Source organism: Rana temporaria, chromosome 1, assembly GCF_905171775.1.
Source record: "Rana temporaria chromosome 1, aRanTem1.1, whole genome shotgun sequence".
Taxonomy (NCBI): Eukaryota; Metazoa; Chordata; class Amphibia; order Anura; family Ranidae; genus Rana; species Rana temporaria.
In genome coordinates, this window is record NC_053489.1 from 446345818 (window position 1) to 446369198 (window position 23381).

The 23381-nt window shown below is 40.0% G+C and overlaps 1 protein-coding gene and 1 long non-coding RNA gene across 5 annotated transcripts in view; one reads left to right on the forward strand and one right to left on the reverse strand.

The window, feature by feature from the left end:
- LOC120916219 (rho guanine nucleotide exchange factor 18-like) overlaps window positions 1–23381 on the forward strand; it is a 144711-nt gene that overhangs the window by 46947 nt on the left and 74383 nt on the right. For all 3 annotated transcript variants that reach the window (XM_040327082.1, XM_040327088.1, XM_040327097.1), the window contains exons 3-4: window positions 16587–16764; window positions 20663–20777. In XM_040327082.1, coding sequence (XP_040183016.1) covers window positions 16587–16764; window positions 20663–20777 — 293 coding nt within the window. The remainder of the gene's footprint in view (window positions 1–16586; window positions 16765–20662; window positions 20778–23381) is intronic.
- LOC120916237 overlaps window positions 22056–23381 on the reverse strand; it is an 80395-nt gene continuing 79069 nt past the window's right edge. For both annotated transcript variants that reach the window (XR_005743974.1, XR_005743973.1), the window contains exon 3: window positions 22056–22895. This is a non-coding gene — a long non-coding RNA (uncharacterized LOC120916237). The remainder of the gene's footprint in view (window positions 22896–23381) is intronic.

Consider the following 23381-nt stretch of genomic DNA (forward strand, 5'->3'; position numbering starts at 1 on the left):
ATTGACAGAAAAACACAGAATTGTTGACATTTTTGCAGATTTATTAAAAAAGAAAAACTGAAATATCACATGGACCTAAGTATTCAGACCCTTTGCTGTGACACTCATATATTTAACTGGTGCTGTCCATTTCTTCTGATCATCCTTGAGATGGTTCTACACCTTCATTTGAGTCCAGATGTGTTTTATTATACTGATTGGACTTAGGAAAGCCACACACCTGTCTATATAAGACCTTACAGCTCACATTTCATGTCAGCCTTGGTGGGAGAGGTAAAGAAGAACCCAACGATCACTGTGGCCGAGCTCCAGAGATGCAGTCGGGAGATGGGAGAAAGTTGTAGAAAGTCAACCATCACTGCAGCTCTCCACCAGTCGGGACTTTATGGCAGAGTGGCACGACGGAAGCCTCTCCTCAGTGAAAGACACATAAAAAAACCCTCATGGAGTTTGCTAAAAAAACACCTGAAGGACTCCAAGATGGTGAGAAATAAGATTCTCTGGTCTGATGAGACCAAGATAGAACTTTTTGGCCTCAATTCTAAGCGGTATGTGTGGAGAAAACCAGGCACTGCTCATCACCTGTCCAATACAGTCCCAACAGTGAAGCATGGTGGTGGCAGCATCATGCTGGCTGTGGGGGTGTTTTTCAGCTGCAGGGACAGGACGACTGGTTGCAATCGAGGGAAAGATGAATGTGGCCAAGTACAGGGATATCCTGGACAAAAACCTTCTCCAGAGTGCTCAGGACCTCAGATTGGGCCAAAGGTTTACCTTCCAACAAGACAATGACCCTAAGCACAAAGCTAAAATAACGAAGGAGTGGCTTCACAACAACTCCGTGACTGCTCTTGAATGGCCCAGCCATAGCCCTGACTTGACTCAATTGAGCATCTCTGGAGAGACCTAAAAATGGCTGTCCACCAATGTTTACCATCCAACCTGACAGAACTGGAGAGGATCTGCAAGGAGGAATGGCAGAGGATCCCCAAATCCAGGTGTGAAAAACTTGTTGCATCTTTCCCAAAAAGACTCATGGCTGTATTAGATCAAAAAGGGGCTTCTACTAAATACTGAGCAAAGGGTCTGAATACTTAGGACCATGTGATATTTCAGTTTTTTTTTCTTTTTTAATAAATCTGCAAAAATGTCAACAATTCTGTGTTTTTCTGTCAATATGGGGTGCTGTGTGTACATTAATGTGGAAAAAAATGAACTTAGATGATTTTAGCAAATGGCTGCAATATAACAGAGTGAAGAATTTAACGGGGTCTGAATACTTTCCATACCCACTGTATATAAGGACACTTTTTCCCCCGTTCACCATGAGTGAGTTACCCACCAGATAGTGATTCCCAGGCACATCGGTTATAACAATCGGGTCCAAAACAAGATCCACCGGGGCCATCCCAGGAACGCCCAACCAGGATTCCCATAGCTTTTCAATCTTTTTTGTGCTGCCCCTATGCTGGTGAATATATTTTTCTAGCCTCAAAGTGTTACTCATTTGGTCTATCCACTCCTTCATTGTAGGGGTTTTTGTAGATTTCCAGAATACGTTTCTGGGCCTAAAAAAGGGCAATAGCTATTGACTGCTTAGGTCCCTCCTCCACCATAACATCATCTAGGACACCTAACAGACATTATTTGGGGTCCTCTCTAATCCAAACCTGGAAAACCCTGGTAATGGTACCTATAACCTCCTTCCAGTAAACATGTTATTTGGGGCAACGCCACAGGAGATGCATTCGTCATATTATTTTTGATGTGTGTTTTTTATTTACAACCGACAAACCTGCTTTGGATACATCTACTAATTTATTGAATGCTTTATTGCTTCCTATGTGACCTTTTTATTGTTTTCCTTAGTTGCAATGTGTTTCAGTTTTACAGGAATGGTGCAATCCATTGTAGTTCTTTTTTTTGTATCCATATGTGGAAATGTTTTAGGACTTTAGTTAGGATGTATCCCAGTGGTTAGATTTCTATCAGTACAGTATGTATTTTGACATTATCCTCTATTGATCTAGGCTATTTTTATCAGTCCCCTCCTTTTAAGGTGTGCTTCTGCTTAATCCAGATATAGCCTTGTCATATTCAAACCCTTGAGCTACAGTATATTCTAAGCAATGTGGCCCTGAAGAAAGACAGAAATTAGATGGGTCTCAGGAAAGAAGCAGAATAGTTTAGATGTCTTAGGGTAAGCCCATGGAAGACATAAGAAGCAACACAAACATAAGGCATACTACATGTATCCTTGCAGCAGCAACATGTTTAGAAATGGTGTCAATGGGCATAATGCCTGCTGCTTTTAGGAGCATTTAGCTTGCATTGGAAATCAGTTTGAGACACCCCCTGAGATCATACAGAGTTCCTCCATAAGTGCATTCCCATTCACCTATACTGAACCCATGACCCTGGATTCACTATATCTGGTCTTCCACAATACACAGAACATGGAAATAAAATTATTTTAGTAAATATAAACGGCTAAATATCTTTTCTCATCAGCAGTATATAGCAGTCATGTGACTTTTATCAGTGTCTGGTTAAATCTTGTCGGATGAGTGTTTATTCACCTCTGACTGTCCCATGAGGCTGCAGGACTCCTGACCCTCTGTCTGGACAGTGCTGATTGACCCTGTGCTGATCAGATGCATCCTCCCTAAAAAAAAAAAACTCTCTAGCAAAACACGCCAAACAGAGCAAGTGCAGAGTGCATTCTAGGGCTTTGTACTATCAACAAAAGGATTGGGGACAGTAAAAGACGGGGAGGATCAGAGAAGACAGGATCAAACAGCTTTTTTTTTACAGAATGCAGAGGATTACCCCTTAGATTTCACAGTGAGTATAACAAGCATGCTTTACTACATATCTAACAATGATTTTGCTATTGTGGGTTTAGTAACACTTTAAGCCCTTTGCATACAGGCCTAAAATGTCTAATTTGCCAAGGAACAAAAGTAATAAATAAGAAATTTTTGCATAGCATTCATAAACAGCAAATGTAGGCTAAATTCATATCTGAGCAACGCTTCTGCACCCCATTTTTCATGTCTTTTTGCAGCTCACTTTTGGAGTGACACCATGCATTTGTACGGGCTGCCCTCCACACTAAAAATGCATCAAAGTAATTGCTGTACCCTTTTTTTTAAATCTCAATGTGTGTCTTGGTGCATTTGTCAGGCATTTGGATATGTGAGAAAACACCCGTTTCTTTTCCAATAATTTTTATTGTTTTTCAAGAAATAAGGTACAACAGTACAAAAAAGCACAAGTATAATAGGGCATTAAGCAAATAAATAGTTTAGGACATAAAGCGTTTGTTACCCCAACATTTCATATTCCTGATCTGTGCCTGCTGTACAGTACCATGTACTTCTATGAAAAAGTATCCTGTTCTCTTTGAATTGCTTAATTTCTGTGAAATCCCTGGTGTTCCTGCCAGTCCCACTGCTTTCCTACTAAAAAAACTGACCACGCTAAGCAGGAGAACACAATATGGTCAGTTCTCTAGCTATGCTGGGAACTCAGCCTGCTCTCCTCCAATGATCAGACTTGCCCTGACACCCACCCCCTGCACAGCCTTTCACTGGGATCCGCAGTGTGCTACTATTTCTCCTCCCCCCAGCTCTTATGCAGCTGAGGAAATGTGATCACTTTTAAGAAAGGAAATAAGGTATTTATAATGTTTTTCATATCCATACACAAATGTTTTGCCTTTAATTTCTATTTTCAACTGAATTGGTTGTTTTACATCTACAATCACTTTAAGCAAAGAATAGGGCATTCCACAGTGGTCTCTGGATATATATATAAAAATGCACAAAAATATTGAAATAGAAAAAGGTATATTATTTATTCATACAAAAACATAAAAATATATAAAAGCATATACAATTTTTCATATGTTTTTGTATTAATAAATAATATACCCACTTTAACATTCCTATAACAAATGGACAGAAATCGAAAAACTATGGTTAGTACCTATACATTATAATAATCTACTTTGGGATGCAAATGTGGGGGTGGACCCTAGTCGATTGCTGGTTGCCATGTCCCAGCTTAGGATGATTTGGTGCATGCTGTCCTGTCAATATGCCCTTAAATCTATACAATCCCAAGATGCCCCGACAGCCTTACTTCCTTGATGTCCTTTCCCTGGGCAACCTGTTTCATTTTGGCCATTTGATAGACCCTAGGTCTCATAAATGGTTGCCATTTGCTGAACTTCAGGATACATTTTGTTTGCTTCGCCAGGTGTTTTATGGATACCTGCAGATCCGCCATAATGCCCAAACTATCACTTCAAATTTGCAATTCTCCTCTCCGTTCTCTTTTGAATGTATAATTTTGGAGGGCTCTGCACGGAAGGGACTGATTTCTGACATTTACCAGATATTGAATGCCTATTCCATTTAGTCCAAGGTAAACATGCTCTGATGGGAGAAGGGCGTTAAGTGAGGAAATTCCTCTGAAGGCATAGCAGGTGATCTGGTCTCAGGCAGCCAAAAGTTCCCTTTGTACTCTTTATAAGGAAAATGCATTTAAAATTCTCTACTTTTGGTACCTAACACCTGATGTACTTCACGCCATCGATCCTACTAGTTCTGATCATTGTGTACGTTGCCACAGGGACAAAGGTACACTCCTCCGTATGTATTAGAGCTGCCCATTGATTACTAGATATGTGCATTCGTTTTCATCCGAATGCATTTTCGTCCGAATTTCGGGTATTTTCGTTATTGTTTTAACAAACGAAAACGAATGCGCAGAATCCGAAATCCGAAAGATCCGACATAAAAAATGCTTTATTTTTGTTTTCGTTGCTACAACAGTTCGATATAGATAGGAGATTCGACATAATTCTGACAATAGCAATCTGTGTCGAACCTGTGGTTGAATGTGCCTAACCTTAACTCTATTAGTCCAAGATTATTCTACATAGAGAGGAAAGATTCGACACAGAGAGAAAAGATTCAACATTATAGAGACAGTGTTGGGGTAGACCATTCAACATGAATGGTGAAGATTCGACGAAGAAGGGAAAAAAATACAAACGTTGAAGGCTTATGGTGTCTGTCGAATGTTCTAAGAAGATTCGACAAGCAGCTAAACTATATGACCCCGCAATCATACATTTCCGGTCAAATGCTCGGCCCAATTCGAATGTTGGTTGACTAGTAATAATAATTTATAAATATAATTATTACTAGTGTCATACAACATTAGAATTCTTCTATAGCTTGTAGGTGGAACATTCGACCAGAAATATACTATTGCGGTGCCGTACAGTTTAGCTGCTTCGTCGAATCTTCTTAGAACATTCGACGGACACCATAAGCCTTTAATGAAAGATTTAATCTTAATTCATTTGGATTTTCGGACAAATGCATTTTTTAACGAAACAATTTAAATAAAAACGAATTTCGGGAGTAACTAAATAAATGTATTTTTCGGACGAAAACGAAATTCCGAAACAAAATATTTCAGTGTGCACATGTCTATTGATTACCCCATTTTGGCACTCAACTCAACAGTTGTTGGCTCACCTTTTTGAGGTATCTATCCCTATGACACCAACATTTTTCTTGTTGGGCCTTTCCCCACTGAAAATGTCTAAACCCTATAAGAAGCTGCTCTGCCATATTCTTACGGCTGTGCACGGTCTTATAGCTCTTAACTGGAAACAACGCTCCCCTCCCTCCTCAGACGCCATGTATGCTAGGATTATGGGCGTGGAGTTGATGGGAAAAAATGACTGCTAGAGTACAGAACAGAATGCAGGCTCACAATCGTGTCTGTGAACTATGACATCTCAAGGAGGACCCACCTTGAGTCTGTAAACAAGCTGTTATGATGACCCCTCACTCCTTTTCTTTGTATCAGATTTTTACTTTCCATGCTTTACTTTAATTTTTATTTTATTTTTTCCAGTGATGATACCCTGCGCTATAATGTTTCAGCAGTAATATTGTTTTAATTGAAAACTTGCTATTTGTGGTTGTTATGGCCATTGTTGTTTTTTTCCTTTGTTTTTCTTGATAAAAATCAATAAAAATTGCTATTTGAAAAAAAAAATAATAATAATATACCTTTTTCTATTTCTATTTCTATTTTTGTTTATTTTTACTGTCAAATGCCCAATTCTTTTGCACTTTCATTCCTTCCATATACCGGGTGCTCTCTGGATATTAGGTAGTCTCAACGATCTAAGTGGGCACCTTTTAATATCACATCATGTTTATCCTTTACTTTAGGCAAATGTACTGCATAAGGATAAAAATGACAGTTTCTATAGTGTTTTTGTGATGACATTATCAATGAATGCCACCCAAATGTGCACTACGCATTTTAGTGTGTTTTTAGTGGTGTGTCCATGCTCATGCAAATAACTTTGAAAGAGTCACTATTTGTATAGCTGGCTTGAGTAGGGTCTTCAGTAAATGGAAGAACAGAAGGTGAAACACAAGGTAGCTACTGAGAGCTTATGCTGCCAGATATTTGCTATGGATGCAGAGGATGCTCACCCTGCAGTACATGAAAGATTTTTGTCCCAGTCTTGAATAAGCAGATCCCATTTGGGGGCTCTTTTCATGCAGACAACTATTGTCCATTTGGGATTGCGCTGTTATCCCCTACAAGTGCATCTGTTTTTCAAGTTTTGAAAATTGTAATTAGAAGACTTATTTTTTCCGTCCTTTTCTCTTCCCATTCCGCTGAACAATTTTGGAGCTTTACATATTGAGCTGTGTATGATTCTGTTTAGGACAATAAAGAAAATCTTCCCTTGAATTGCCTCCTGATCCTTTGGTGTGTGTTGAGCTGTTACTGGCACCCGTATCTGATTTCTCTACATAAACATTTGTCCATTCATTGCATTCCTCCACAAAGAACCCCCTAAAGAAGACTTTCTGTAGTTCAAACATTGGGGAATTGTTGTGATGCGATGTTTAATCTGAACAGGACATGGCAAAAATGGTTTCTGTAGTCATAAACGTCCATGATGTTTCATTCTAAACTGATTTTTTATATATTTTTATTCAATAAACAGTTTTTATAATAAATACAAGTGTTGCTGGTGCCATCTCCAATCCATTTAGTTTTTTGTATATACATTGGGATGTGGCACCTGTCCAACACTTGGACAGTTGGGCTTTTGATTAATGTTCAGTCATATGATGATACTGTACTGCACTGGTGACAGTATATTAAACAGTTATGAAAAAAAGTCTTCACATTTTTCATTTCTGAAAAGTTGTCACTAAAAATTTCAACTTTAAAAAACTTGCCATGCCTCTTACTAAATACCCTGGACTGTACACCATCCCTAAAGGGGGTCATTTTTTTGGGGGGGGGGGGTGTATTTGCACTGTTCTGGAATTTAAGGGCCTCAAGAAATTAGAAATTAGAGACTAGATAGGAATTAGATAGGCCGCCAGTACATCAGGTGTGATCAATTTTCAAATATATCATAGTTTGTAGATTCGATAAATTTCACACAGACTAAATAATATACACTGTTTTGGGATTTTTTTTTACCAAATTTATTAAAAATATATATTTGTTTGCAAAATTTAACAGAAACTACAGGCCAGATTCACAAAGCAGATGCGCCGACTTAACTCGAGATGCGCGGCGTAATTGAAATTTGCGCCGCGCGTATTTTTGCGCCTGATCCTCAAAACGAGATACGCCTGAAATCCTGGTTTTTCCGTCCTACCTAAAATAATTACACCGGCGCTTCTTCGCACGCAAAATACGCTAGACACGCCGCTGTTTTGATAGGCAAAGATGCAAATGAGGGAGATAAGGCGATCCACAAAATTAAGTGTGTGCGGCGTAGATTACGCCCTGTGCGCTTCTGTTAGTTTCATGGTGTAAAATTACACTTTATAAAAGGTGCCCTAATTTTACACAAGCCGTGTAAAGGTCAGCTAATGCAACACCATTAACCACTTGAGACCCGCGCTATTGACAAAAGACGTCAACAGCGCGGCTCTCAGGTGCCAACTGGACGTCTTTGGACGTCATTTGAAAGCATTACCCGGGCGCGCCACTGGGGGGCGCACAGCGGGTAAACACTGTCCCGGCGCATAGCTGGGAAGCCGATGCGTGTACCTGGCGGCCACGATGTCCGCCGGGTACACGCGATCGTCGGTAAGACAGCAGGGACGTGGAGCTCTGTGTGTAAACACAGAGCTCCACGTGCTGTCAGAGGAGAGGAGACCGATCTGTGTCTCTTGTACATAGAGACACAGCATCGGTCACCTCCCCCAGTCACCCCCCTTCCCCCACACAGAACACACCCAGGCTACACATTTAACCCCTTCCTCACCCCCTAGTGTTAACCCCTTCACTGCCAGTCACATTTATACAGTAATTAGTGCATTTTTATAGCACTGATCGCTGTATAAATGTGAATGGCGCCAAATTTGTGTCAAAAGTGTCCGATACGTCCGTCGCAATATCGCAGTCCCAATAAAAATCGCAGATCGCCGCCATTACTAGTAAAAAAAAAAATAATAAAAAAAATCATAATTCTGTCCCCTATTTTGTAGGCGCTATAACTTTTGCGCAAACCAGTCGCTTATTGCGATTTTTTTTTTTTTTACAAAAATACGTCGAAAAATGCGTATCGGCCTTAACTGAGAAATAAAATTGTTTTTTTTTAAAAAAAATTGGGATATTTATTATAGCAACAAGTAAAAAATATATATATATTTTTTAAATTGTCGCTCTTTTTTTGTTTATAGCGCAAAAAAAAAAAACCGCAGAGGTGATCAAATACCACCAAAATAAAGCTCTATTTGTGGGGAAAAAAGGACGTCAATTTTGTTTGGGAGCCACGTCGCATGATCGCGCAAATGTCAGTTAAAGCGACGCAGTGCCGTAAGCTGAAATTTCGCCTGGGAACGAAGGGGGTTTATGTGCCCAGTAAGCAAGTGGTTAAGGAAGAGCTGAGCACACACACTTGCAGGACAACAATCTGTATGCCAACATGCCAGGGGCATCCATGCTCATAACTATACTAGTGACTTTAGTAACCGAGGGTACCCCCTCTTCTGAGGGAACAGCAGTCAGGAGACGCCTCGCAGAATGCATCTTTGCACAGTAAACACACACATTAATCATGTCACAATGAGAATGCATGAATGCACACCCACTGTGGTCCCTAGCACAGACACATCACATGCACATCTAATTGGATTAGATCCAAGTACCCCCAATGGTACTTGGGAGCAGTAACGATACGCCACGGCTCCAATTATGTCACTGTGCATTCATACACCATTCACATGGACCTGGGATCACTTCTCCCTGGTCTTGGGGATCCCTACTCCACCAAAACTGAGGGTGACACCCTTATTTAATCAGGAATGCCACCCCCACATTCACACATCATTCACACACATTAAACAAATCATAAGTACATAAGTACCACTCAGCACCAACAAAAAACAAACACAACAAACAAACACAAATACTCACACAACAAACAAACACAAATACTCACACAACAAACAAAAAACAAACACAACAAACAAACACAAATACTCACACAACAAACAAACACAAATACTCACACAACAAACAAAAATACTCACACAACAAACAAACACAAAAATCAAACCACACAAGCAGACAGCTAATACAAATTCAAAAACAAACTCCGAAAAAACAAACAGAAAATACACTCAGAAAAAAAAACAATCAGAAAAAAAAAACAGAAAATACAATCAGAAAAAACACACACTACTACACTCTACTACTCCTCCAAATCTTTTAACTAACACTAAACTCACCAACACACACCAACAGACGACAGAGCAGAAGCAACTTGCTCTAGGAAGGGGAACACAGGGATGTACTTTTGCAAGGGAAGTGAATGAATGAATGAATGAATGAATGAATGACTTGTATAGCGCTACTCATGCAAACTGAATCGCCTCTGGGCGCTTTTTCCAGCCAGTGTCTGCTTGGCTGGTGCGGTCATTTTACCCTGTAGGATAGTGACACGCTTGGGACACACAGTCATACACACAGATATACATATATATACTGGGCCAATTTTTTGGACAGATCCGATTTACCTACCAGCATGTCTTTGGAGTGTGGGAGGAAACCGGAGTACCCGGAGGAAACCCACGCAGGCACAGGGAAAACATGCAAACTCCAGGCAGATGGTGTCGTGGTCGGGATTCGAACCAGCGACCCTTTTGCTGCTAGGCGAAAGTGCTACTCACAACACCACTGTGCTGCCCAAGTGTGTTTGTCTGGGGCTATTTATACACAGGGCGATTCTCAAACTAAGTACGCTTGGCCTTTTTCCTATCTCACTGATTGCGCCGAACCAAGTTCTGCACATGCCCAGTGAGGTGCAGATTCGTGCGCGCATGCGCAGTACGGCCGGCCCTTCATTTGCATGGGGTCACGGCTCATTACAATGGAGCACGCCCACTTCCTTCCCACTTGCAATAACCCCGCCTTACGCCTCGGGATTTAAGTTACGCTTGCGCAATTTGGGGCGCAAATGAGCTGTGCATACGGCACTTACGACACAAAATTAAGGCGCCGCTGTTTGCGAATCTGGCCCTAAGAAACTTTTTTACAAAATTTTTGGTATTTTTTTTATTTACAGTATATAGCAAAAAAAATCCAGTGGTGAATAAATACGACGAAAAGAAACCTCTATTTGTGTGAAGAAAATATATAAATTTAATTTGCGTACAGGGTTGCATGACCCCACAATTGCCAGTTAAAGTAGTGCAGGGCCAAATAGTAAAAATACTCTGATCACGAAGGGGGTTAAAAACATTCTGCAGGTCAAGTGGTTAAAGTAAGTTACTTATTAACAGTTTTGCGTTTTTTTGTTTTTTACTGTTTCACAAAAAAGTGCAATTTTAAATGTAATAATATTTGTTATTTATTAACTCAATACAGCTTTATTTTTTTGATTTAGTATGAATTTAGCAAGAAGTTTTTCTGTGCTTATGTTTGCTAATAATGTTTGTAGTGTATTTTTTGCCATAAATATTGCTCTGATAAACATTTGTATGAATATCAGGGGGCCTAAAAAATAAGTAGCACCTGCTTTTTATTCTACCGTTTTTTTTTTGCTTTCAGAAAATGTATGGTTTAGTGGGTCTTTTGCAAAAGCTGTAATAAAAAAATAAATATAAAAAGTTGAAAAAAAGGTCTGGCTACCTGAGTTTAAAAATAAAGGCTTGGATGTGAAAGCATTAAATAAATATTTAGCATACTCACTGTACATGACACATACCAAAGTTCTTCCAAACCGCTTACTGTGCCACAAGAAATTTTCTCACAGACATAATCCTAACCTCAGCACAATCATTTTTAAAATGAAACCCTTCTGTTGAATATGTTTTTCTGAACACAAAAAATAGATATAGAGCTGACACTTTGTATATTTCTACCTTAGAGAAGAATTTTAAAACAATCAGAACCAACATCTGTTGAGGCAATGAATTCTTTGTTCAGGGGTATGTAATGACAATACAGGTGAAACTCGAAAAATTAGAATATCGTGCAAAAGTTCATTTATTTCACGAATGCAACTTAAACTATAAAAGGTGGAAACCAAGGACCCAGAGTATGGAGGAAGAATGGAGAGGCACACACTGCAAGATGCTTGAAGTCCAGTGTCCACAGTCTGTGTTGATTTGGGGAGCCATGTCATCTGCTGGTGTTGGTCCACTGTGCTTCATTAAGTCCGGGTCAACGCAGCCGTCTACCAGGAGATTTTGGAGCACTTCATGCTTCCTTCTGCAGATGAGCTCTATGGGAATGCTGACTTCATTTTCCAGCAGGACTTGGCACCTGCCCAAAAGCCCCAAAACCTGGTTCAATGACCGTGGGATTACTGTGCTTAATTGGCCAGCAAACTCGCCTCACCTGAATTGCCAAGAGAAAGATGAGAGTCATGAGACCGAACAATGCAGAAGAGCTGAAGGCCGCTATTGAAGCATCCTGGTCTTCCATACCACCTCAGCAGTGCCACGCCGCATTGAGGAGTAATTGCTGTAAAAGGGGCCCAAACCAAATACTGAGTATATATGCATGCTTATACTTTTCAGAGGTCCGATATTGTTCTATGTAAAACCCTTGTTTTATTGATTGCATGTTATATTCAAATTTTCTGAGGATTTGGGGTTTTCATGAGCTGTAAGCCATAATCATCACAATTATGACAAATCACGGCTTGAACTATCTTGCTTTGCATGTAATGAGTCTATCTCATATATTAGTTTCACCTTTTAAGTTGCATTAGTGAAATAAATGAACTTTTGCACGATATTCGCATTTTTCGAGTTTCACTGTATAGCAAATAGAGTGCAGGTGTAAGGGCCAGGAGTATGTAATGCACAGTATAGTTTATATAATGAAGGTTCCCGGGGTGCTATAGTAGTGGACAGGTCACGCTGCTGAGAAGCAGAACAGCAAGTGCCTATTTTTTATAGCAGTAGTTCTGAACCTTAGTAAGACCACAGATTGGTAATTTTCTCCTAAATCCTTCCATGCCGCAAAAATAAGTGCCCCTTTCCTTTTTTGAGTTGTGCACATTATGTTGAACATGGCTTCAAGGCAGCCCATTCAAAGTACAATACAAATGTGGAATTTATATTTTGCCTTCCTATTCTTTTATTTATATATACAATAAAAGTATGGGAATGCAAATATGTATTCCTATACTATTATACATACTGTAAACCTTTTTGCCTGCCTAATGTCTGGTGTGTATGTTTATTATTCTACTTTGCAATAATGTAATCATTAAATGACTACAAGGTAGATTAATAGACATATATACCAGGCACTAGGCAGGCAACAAATCTTTATGCTCTTGTAATCTACGTAATCATTCTTCTGCTGCAGGTGATGAGGGGACACAGTTGCCTCTCAAAAAAACCCAGCTTCTGAAACACTTTGATTGTACACCCAGAGGCGATTCAGTTCGCATGTGTTGCGCTATATAAGTTTCTCACTCACTCACCCCTTCTGCAGCACTGCTCACCCCACAATCTTCCTAGCATCTGCAACATACTTCAAACACTGCTCTATTCTGCACCCATGGCCACCCCTTTCCAACACTGCTCAGCTCTAGAATGCCCTGCCACCCTATTAAAAGCTGCTCACTTTTGCATAACATGGCACCCTTATCCAGCAATGTTCACCTCTTCCATTTCTTTTCACCTCTGCATCTCCTGCAACCCTCTTCCAACAGTCCTCATCTCATCATCCATTACAACAATGCTTATCCCTGCATCCCCTTCCACCCTCTTCCAAAGCTGATTACCTTTGCATCCCTTGCAAACCTCTTCCAACACTGCTCACCTCTATATTCCCCAAAACGCTCTTGCAGCTTTGCCTATCTCTGCATCCCCTGCTAGCTTCTTCCAACACTATTCACGTATGCTTCCCTCTTCCACTTCTGCTCACCTCTGCATCCCCAGTAGGAAATGCAAGGCACTTGCCTCAGTTGGCCGAGCCTAATTACGCCCCTGCTCCTCAGTCTGCAGGTACTTCTATCCAAAAGCTACCTGTTGCTGTAGTAAGCATTCAAGATAAACAGGAGTAGGGGTGGGCATGTCCAAGATGGCGACAGCTCTGGACGCATAGTTGAGGAGCTCTGCTGCCACAGAAGGGAAAGTTATCTGTCTACTTTAACTCTAGCTTCTCCCTACATCCCCCTGCTTATGCATATAAGACGCCAGTGGCAATCGGAGTCTCAATGTCACAGAGATACACCTGCTTCATCTAAAGGCGCATCCGCCCTTGTGCTAACTGCAGGCAATATGGTGACTCAGACAGAGGATGCGTATCTGTCTCTTAAAGAGCAGGCATACTTTATGGCTCTGATTTAGGCAATTACGGGATGTATGACCACCCTCACTAATAAAATCAATTCCCTGCAACTGGAAATCCATCTCATCAGAAAGGATTTTGATCAAATCTGTCACCCCCTCACGGAAGCTGAATGCCAGCTGATTGACACTGAAGACACGGTCAGAGACCCTCCATACACGCTTCAGGTTAAGATGAAACATTGTAAATCTTTCCTCTGTTGGCTTTTTCCCCATTCTTTGCGGTTGAAAGTATGCCTCCTGCCTGCAGTCCTCCTGGCGCACTATTCAATATTCAAAAAAGGGCTGGAAACATGCCAGTCAGCCTAACATCAATAGTATGTAAACTGTAATGCCGCGTACAGGCGATCTGACATTCTGACAACAAAACCATGGATTTTTTTTCCGACGGATGTTGGCTCAAACTTGTCTTGCATACACACGGTCACACAAATGTTATCGGAAATTCTGAACGTCAAGAACGCGGTGACGTACAAGACGTACGACGAGCCAAGAAAAATTAAGTTCGATAGGCAGTGCGGCTCTTCTGCTTGTTTCCGAGCATGCGTGGAATTTTGTGCATCGGAATTGTGTACACAGAATCGGAATTTCCAACAACAAAACTCAAATTTTTGTTGTCGGAAATTCCGACAGCAAATGTCCGATGGAGCCTACACACGATCGGAGTTTCCAATAACCAGCTCCCATCGAACATTTGTTGTCAGAAATTCCGATCATGTGTACGCGGCATAAGAGGGGATGTTAAAGAGAAGGTTTTTCTTTTTCTTTCATATAATTTGCTTTATTGTCAGCCTAGAAGGATTGGAAAAATCAACGGCTTCTTTTCTTTGATGGACTCACATATGCTTATTCATGTCATGAATCCTTATGTTTATTTATGCACTAGAATCATTTGTTTTGTGTTTTTCTTTCATCCATTTAATTTTGGTTGATTGAAATTGTTTGGCTTACCAACTAAGCAATTAACACAATTATTGGTGGTAGCGCAGCTAATTTGCATATATAAAGAGGAGGTCTGCCCACCCTTGCAAAAATGAAAAGCCATCAGCTACACATACTGCAGCTGCTGACTTTTAATAGGACACTGGAGTCCAGCTATGTCGGTACCGCAGCTGATGTTTCCATCAGGTGTCGAGTGCTGCCTCCGCCATTGCCAGTAAGCAAACCTGGCAGTGCAGCATTACAGCTTCACGTCGGGTCCCTACTGCGCCTAAGGCACCGCTGCGCTCTCCTATGGAAGGAGGTGGGAGGAGAAGACAAATGAGTGGAAGTTCAACTTTTGGGTACTATATCCATGAATTTGCTGATGAAAATAGTATCATTACTAGTAACCAACATGGATTTAAGAAGGATCTCTCTTGCCAGACTGACCTGTTAATATTTTATGAAGTGAGCTGTAATCTGGGTAGAGGTAGATTACAGATTCATCACTGTGGAATGATATCTCAATGGCATGCCCAACAAACTTTTTTGATTCTGTTTTCAATTTCTTTTCATTGATTTATACAAAAATGTTTACAAAATATATGCTTATTCATTTATTTCTTCTCCTGTGTGTGAGTCTGAACATGTGTTCTTTTATATTATATTTAGCTATTGTCCAGTTTTCCTTTTTCGTTTTTATGTATCCATAACATGTTATAACAAATAATGCAAACAATTCTGTTTTTATATTGTGTGGTAGCTTTGGATTCATTCTGCAACATTCCTCTCAATGTTTTATAACACATACATTTTCAGAACATATTTTAGTTATGCAATTTTTCAATTGCTTGCTGTTCTCTTCATTTGGTGGGCTTAGTTAATTCTGTTGTCCGGATTTATGTTTTCTTTTCACACTAGGCGGACTCCGCTTTGGAGTCCGCCTGCTCCCGCCAGCTCAGCGGGAGATCTGCCGCTCAGCTGACGGATGACAAGCTCCTCTCTGCTCACTGAGCGGGGAGGGGCTTGTCGGACGCCGCTGTCTCCTATGGAGCAATCTGATAAAAACGGACATCATGTCATCAGATCATCAGATCTTACCCGATCCAATCCACCATGGACGGATTGGGGACGTATCCCCATACGTCTGTTTTTAGCGGATCAGGTCAGATGTCAGCGGACATGTCTCTGGTGACATCCGACGCTCCATAGAGATGCATGGAGCGGCCATTCAGGTCCGCCATCAAAACTGACAGGCGGACCTGAACGGTCTGTCCGTTCAGGTCCGCCACACCATTATATGCAAACCATTGCATTGGTACTTTTTATGTAGTTCTCTTTTACCATATGCAGTACTGGGAATATGTATATGAAGAGAATTGAATTTAGGATTACGCCAAACTTTAGCCATACCAAGAAAGTAAAGCATTTAGAGTTAAAAGGCCAAAATAGCCATCCGCTTACAATAAAAATAGAGCATTAATTCCCTAATGAAACGCGTTGATATAGTATGTGAACTTTGTTTGAACAGATATTGTAATCTTAGTCATACCTATTTTCTCAATTTTTTTATCTCTCTTAATGGTTCATTCTTACTATTGTGGTTTCATTTTTTCCTGTTGTATGGGTACCATAATAATACTTATACGCAATATTTTCCTATGATCCTATTCAAACTGCAGCTTTTAGAGCAATATGACTTACAAGTTCTCAGTGAAATTGTATTATGAAATGACAGATTTGCATACTGATATTACTCTTGTATCTTGAAAGATTTAGCCTTGATGCTTCAGAGTTGGATAGCGATGGAGAAAGGGAGCTGCAGGCAAGCAACAAAATCGCCATTCAGGAAGTCCCACAGCTATCAGACCCTTGGGTGGTAAAGGCCAGCCTGAAAATTAAAGCAGATACTGGAAACCTTGATCTTGTGGAAACTGCAACACTGCACAAGGTACACATATTTTTCAGAATTTATAGAAGCATTTTGCAGAGGATTGCAAAATGAGCAAATAGTGTAACCAGGCAATGGGAAAAGTGAATAGAATTCTAGGATGCATCACTAGAGGGATCACCAGCAGGAGGAAAGAGGTTCTGGTTCCCCTATATAGATCTTTAGTGAGACCTCTTTTAGAATACTGTGTCCAGTTCTGGAGACCTCACTTGCAAAGATATTGATAAGATACAACGAGTCCAGAGACGAGTAACAAAAATGGTAAAGGGTTTGGGGGATAAAACATATCAAGAGCGACTTCAGAAACGTAATATGTACAGTCTGGAGGAAACAAGGGAAAGGGGAGACATGATTGAAACATTTAAATACATCAAGGGTGTGAATAAGGTTCAGGAGGGCAGTTTTTTCCATGACCTCAAACTAACTGGAGGAAAGTTAAAAACTAACCTTATAAAGCATTATTTTACTGAAAGGGTAATTGATGCTTTTGAATAAACTTCCAACAGAGGAAATGAAACAGTCAACAGTAAATGGCTTCAAACATGTTTGGGACAAACATAGATCTATACTCAGCCCAAAAAAAATACAAAAAAAAATGAAGAAAAAAAGGAAAAACAAACAAAAACAATAAAAAGCATTAACCACTTGCCACCCGCCGGCCATAAAATGACGGCTGGGCGGTGCGGGAATACTACTAGATTTTTTTATTATAAATTCTATATTTAAGAGTTGAGCAGAGGAATACAAACAATTGTCAAGTCAACATACTAATCCATACAGGCAATGCTGTATCTTGGCCTAGGCCAACAAGGCCCAGGCCTAGAGCGGCACTTTGCAGGGGCTGGCACAAAAAAGTCCCCGGCTTGCGCTCTTTATTTGTTCCTGCCCCCAATCCTTCTTTTGCTCAATGCCTGGACCACATACCTATATCACTGTGTGATATGTTTTCTGCTGCACCACTGGCATGGTTATATTTTCTTAGTCCTCTCCATAAATTTAGCAGAAATGTGTGCTTACAGTAGAACTATAGGCAACACTTTTCTTTTCATTTTGGATAAAGTAAGCGAGGGTTATAGCCCCTGTCACTAGATTTTTTGCCATCCCCGTCCCATTGCATATTTTTCTCTTCATTTCCTGCCCCATAGCCAAACAGGAAGTGAGAAAATCTCTCCTAAGTTTTTATTTGTTTTTAGAAACAAGGGTAGGGTGAGGACGCTGGAAAAAGGAAGAGAAATGGATATAAGGGGGTCCAAAGCAGTAAGAATTGCAAGAAGATACAGTATGAGGGGGGAAAAGAAAGAATAAAAAAAAGGAGGGAAGAGGTTAGGAGAAAAGGATTGGTAGAAGAGGGAGAGTTATACTACTATTTAAAAAGAAAAAAAAACTCACAGCCACTAAAAAAGCCATAGCTGTGTTGTCTTAAAATGTAACTCCAAGCAAATATACAACACTACCGTTTAATTATATATATATATATATATATATATATATATATATATATATATATATATATATATATATATATATATATATATATATATATATATTTATGAAAGTGTATTTGTTATACAGTTAGCATAATGATCTGGATCCTCTAAATATTTGCCTCCTGTTACTCCCCCCACAGTAGGCCTCAGACTAGAAAGAAGGGAACAAATGTATATGTCAGTTAGGGTCTACTCTACTGTATTCTAAAATACTGTCACTGTTAAAAAGGGAGCATGCTGACAGAAAGAGGCACCAGAGTGATGGTCATAAGAGTGTGGTGATTCTGCTTTATTGTAAAATCAGCCGGCTGTGAGCAGATTGTTAACAAAGTACAACTGCTCAACTGCAGTAGAGAAAAAGCAAGGTCAGGGACGTGCCAATCCTGTCTTTTAAGAATGCCTGGGTGAGGGCCTGAACAGAATAAATAAAAAATATATTTAATGTATGCGTTTTATACTGTGTGCCTGAAGTTCAGGTTCAAAAGGGGGCATTTCCATCAATTAACATATTAAGCTGGCTAGCCAAATCTAAAAAAAAGAAAAAAGTTACAGGCTACATTAATGTTGAATTTAAAGGGTCTGTTTATCAATTTTTCAACACAAGATTTCATTAGAAAAAGGTGTGAATTGTGGGTGAAAGTTATGTGAAATATGGGCATAAACATTGATAAATGAATCGTTGATGCATTTAGAAATGTTCTTTACAGGTAAAATTCAATGCTTTATCATATTTATTTTACTGAAGGTGTAGATTTTTGAAGTTCAATTTTACCATTTTCTGTTTTGTTCATATTTACCAGTTACTACACAAAAAAAGATTAAGTAGAATGGAATAAGTGATTTTGGGTCATTATTATTATTATTATTATTATTTTTTGTTGATTAACAAGTATTTATTGTAAATTTAAATAGAAAACAGTACAAAATATAATGTATGAAAGTAAAAAAATTCAACAAAACATAAAAGATATTACCGTAAGTTACAGCTCTCCTAAACACGCAACTCACAAAATGTTTAGATACTGTATCCAAGAAATCGTACTTATGACATACATTACCACTTACATTAAGCACATCGGGCCGGATTCAGAAAGCACTTACGCCGACGTATCTTCTGATACGCCGCGTAAGTGCATGGATGCGCCGTCGTATCTCTGCGCCTGATTTTTGAAATAAGATACGCCTTAATTTTGGCTCCATCCGACCGACGTAAGTCTCCTACGCCGTCGTATCTTGGGCGCATATTTACGCTGGCCGCAAGGGGCGCTTCCATTGTTTTACGTGTCAAATATGTAAATGAGCGAGATACGCCAATTCTCGAACGTACTTACGCCCGTCGCAGTAATCTACGCCGTTTACGTAAGGCGTACGTCCGGCGTAAAGTTAAGCCACATCAAGCAGGTGTAAGTCATGTTAGGGTATGGACCAGGGAACAGCCGTCGTATTTTACGTCGTTTACATAAGTCGTACATGAATGGGGCCGGGCGTAGGTTACGTTCACGTCGTGGCATTGAGCCGTCGTATCTTAGGGAGTATATGCGACGTCGTTCGGCCCTTCATTTACATGGGGTCACGCTTCATTTTAATAGATCACGCCCACTACCTTCCTACTTTGAATTAGGCGGGCTTACCTTGGCCAATTTACGTTACGCCGGCGCAACAAAGGGAGCGAGTGCTTTGTGAATACTGTTCTTGCCTCTCTGTGTTACGTCGGCGTAGCGCATATGAGATGCGCTACGCCCGCACAAATATACGCCGCTCTATGTGAATCCGGGCCATCATTTTCATTTTTTTTTTTTAAGAGATAAAAGAAAAAAAAGGGGGGGGCAGATGCACTGCGACACATGGCAATCATTGGATAGAATAAAAGAAGGCCATATATATCAAATAACCTCATTAACATTCAAGATTGAAATCCATTAAAGGTGATAAACCACTAGGGGTCTGAAATTATATTAGTAGTGTAGTGGTAGTGGGTTTTAAACTAAAACCATCCATATCATAGAACATTTGTCAGTTGAACCCCTAGCCAAATATGTTAGTTCTTCCATTAAAGAAAAGATCATCAACTTTGCATAACCTCCGGGACACATCGTTGTCCCCAAAAAATTGAGATCAAGGATTTGGCAGCATTTAATAAATGTGGGGTCACTGACCTTCTATACTGGCATATTGGTTCTGTCGTGCAATGAAAATTGACCAAGGTTCAAACCTAATTTATTGCATATTGCGTTTTATTATTCACATTTCTAAATAACATAAACGTGCCAGCATGAAAACATCTACCATCTTTTATTATGTTTGTGTTTTTCATGCATTTAATGCAAGAAAATCTGAATGATGTTCATTATCATTCCAGTTTTGATGTATGTTTTTATTTTATAATATTTCAATGACTGAAAAATTGCTAGGATGAAGACAGCTCTGGCAAGAGACTACGTTCAAAGTCTATGCCTTCAACATTAGACAAGATTTCAACCCCAATAATCTCCCGTAGCCTGGAATCATCCTGTCCAGTGATTGAAGGTATGTCATACATTATTATTACACCTCCCTACTTCCTAAATTAGTAAAATATGTACTGTTAAAGATAATGATACTAAATTGGATAGTGTGAATGACGTCCTCCAGTGTATGACTGTTGGCCCTACGCTCCATGGAGTCCCTTTTCTTCCTGGTTGCTTCACATGACCTGGTCTGTGGCTGCCCTCTGGCTGGCCTGGATTGATGTGAATCTCTTAGGGAAACAGTTGTAGTGGCTCACACTTCGGGGGAGATTTCCTAGAACTTTAGAGTGCAAAATCTGGTGCAGCTCTGCATTGAGCCAATTGGCTTATAACTTCAGCTTGTTCAAGTAAGCTTTAACAATAAAACATTGAAGCTGATTGGCTACCATGCACAGCAGCACCAGATTTTGCACTCTCCAGCATTAGTAAAACAAAAATCTCTACCATGTGCGAGTTGCCATTTGATTCATTAAAGGTGTTTATGCTACACTAAGGCTGGCACCCTCTGGTGATCTTCTATATTTAAACAGATATTTTCTTCAATCTGTTAAAGAAGCTGCTACAGAGTTAGCCCTTTATGGATTATTATGTGTTTTTTTTTTTATGAACTTCTGTTACATCTTTTTATAGTCAGCCATTTATATTTAGCATCCAAGTTACTTATTGCGTCATTTTCTAATTTATGCATTATCTGATGATCATGAACGACCATTGCAACCATGCAAGTGGTAGATTGTGGCCCCCTTCCTCACTCTATTGGTTGCTGCTGCATCTGAGGTATGAGTACATTCCAGGAAGTGGTGGGTGTTTTGGGGGGTGAGAGGAATTCTATGCTGGGGGTAATTTTAGCTTAGGTAAGATGTTTGTGCTGAATGAGTATTTTTGCTTGTAAATGGAGATGTGTGTTACACACAACTAACCTCTACACTCTGTATTACATACTAATGACCCCTGCACTCTGTGTTACACACAACTGACCTCTACACTCTGAATTACTTTCTCCTGATCCCTACACCATGTGCTACTTATTCTTGACCTCTGAACTCTGTTTTACATACTATTGCCCCCCACATTCTGCGATACATACTACTGACCCCTGCCTTCTGTGTTAAATGCTACTGACCTCTGAAAACTTACATCTGCATGCTATGTTACATACTACTGACCTCTGAAAACTTACATCTGCATGCTATGTTACATACTACTGACCTCTGAAAACTTACATCTGCATGCTATGTTACATACTACTGACCTCTGAAAACTTACATCTGCATGCTATGTTACATACTACTGACCTCTGAAAACTTACATCTGCATGCTATGTTACATACTACTGACCTCTGAACTCTGCAGTTCTTATTCTTGTTCCTGCACTCTGTTACTTACTCCCAACCTCTGCACTGTCCTGGCCGAGATGTATAATGCTGTGACAGGCCAAACTTAGTTGGCATTGCCAAAACTCAAACCATTTAGCCAGGCCAGAACTCAAACCAGCCAGCCAGCTGGGCCACGGCAGAATTCAGACTAGCCAGGCTCAGCTGGGCCATGTCAGAATTCAGCCCAGCCTGCAAGTCCAGATGCAAGCATAGCCAGGCCTAAAACCAGTAGAGCAATTCAACATGTAGTGGCAGTTGTTCAGCCTTCATGTCAATGGCAAACATATACATAAAAAAAATTGTGAAGAGGAACATAACACTGAAATAATTGGGAAGCGCGTGCATTTGTTCTGCAAAGCTTCCATCGCTTTCGCCAAGAAAAAAAAAAGAGGCCATGCACATTTTAAAACATTGAAAGGATTGTTTAATAGACGTGTATAGAAAATCACAGTCACATCTGTGTCTTCTTATCGAGTGTCTCAGCTAACAGCAAAGAGGGAAAAAAAACATCTGAGGATGGTGAGATGATTAAAGAAGCCTATTTAGAAGCTGCTGATTCACTCTTTAATAACTTTGAAAAAAGAACAGAAATAATATTTGCAATAGATTTCCTTCAGCTGCTCAGTTACGTTAGAAGAGTTGACGTCATGGCAGCTGATACAGATTTGGATGACTTCAGCTAGTTTCTCTGTCACTTGATGAATTGGTTGATATGACAGACAATTCACACTTAGCTTGCTTGTTAGAATGGTTTTCAGTGACTAAAGAAAGTAAAGGAAAAAGTTATTAAAATCTTTCATTTGAAAGGACATAGCAGGAATAAAGCTACAGGGCCGGATTCAGATAGCCTTTACGCCGGCGTATCTATTGATACGCCGCGTAAGTGCTACGAAGCGCTGGCGTATCTTCTTTCTGTATTCAGAAAGCTAGATACGCCAGAATTTCCCTGAGATCCGACCGGCGTAAGTGTCTTACACCGTCGTAACTTAGGCTGCATATTTACGCTGGCCACTAGGTGGTGCTTCCGTATATTCCCGCGAGGAATATGCAAATTAGGTAGTTACGTCGATTCAGAAACGTACGTTCGCCCGGCGTATTTTGTTACGTCGTTTACGTTAGACTTTTTCTGGCGTAAAGTTACCCCTGCTATATGAGGGGTATCCTATGTTAAGTATGGACGTCGTTCCCGCGTCGAATTTTTAAAATTTTACGTTGTTTGCGTAAGTCGTTCACGTCTAAAGCATTGA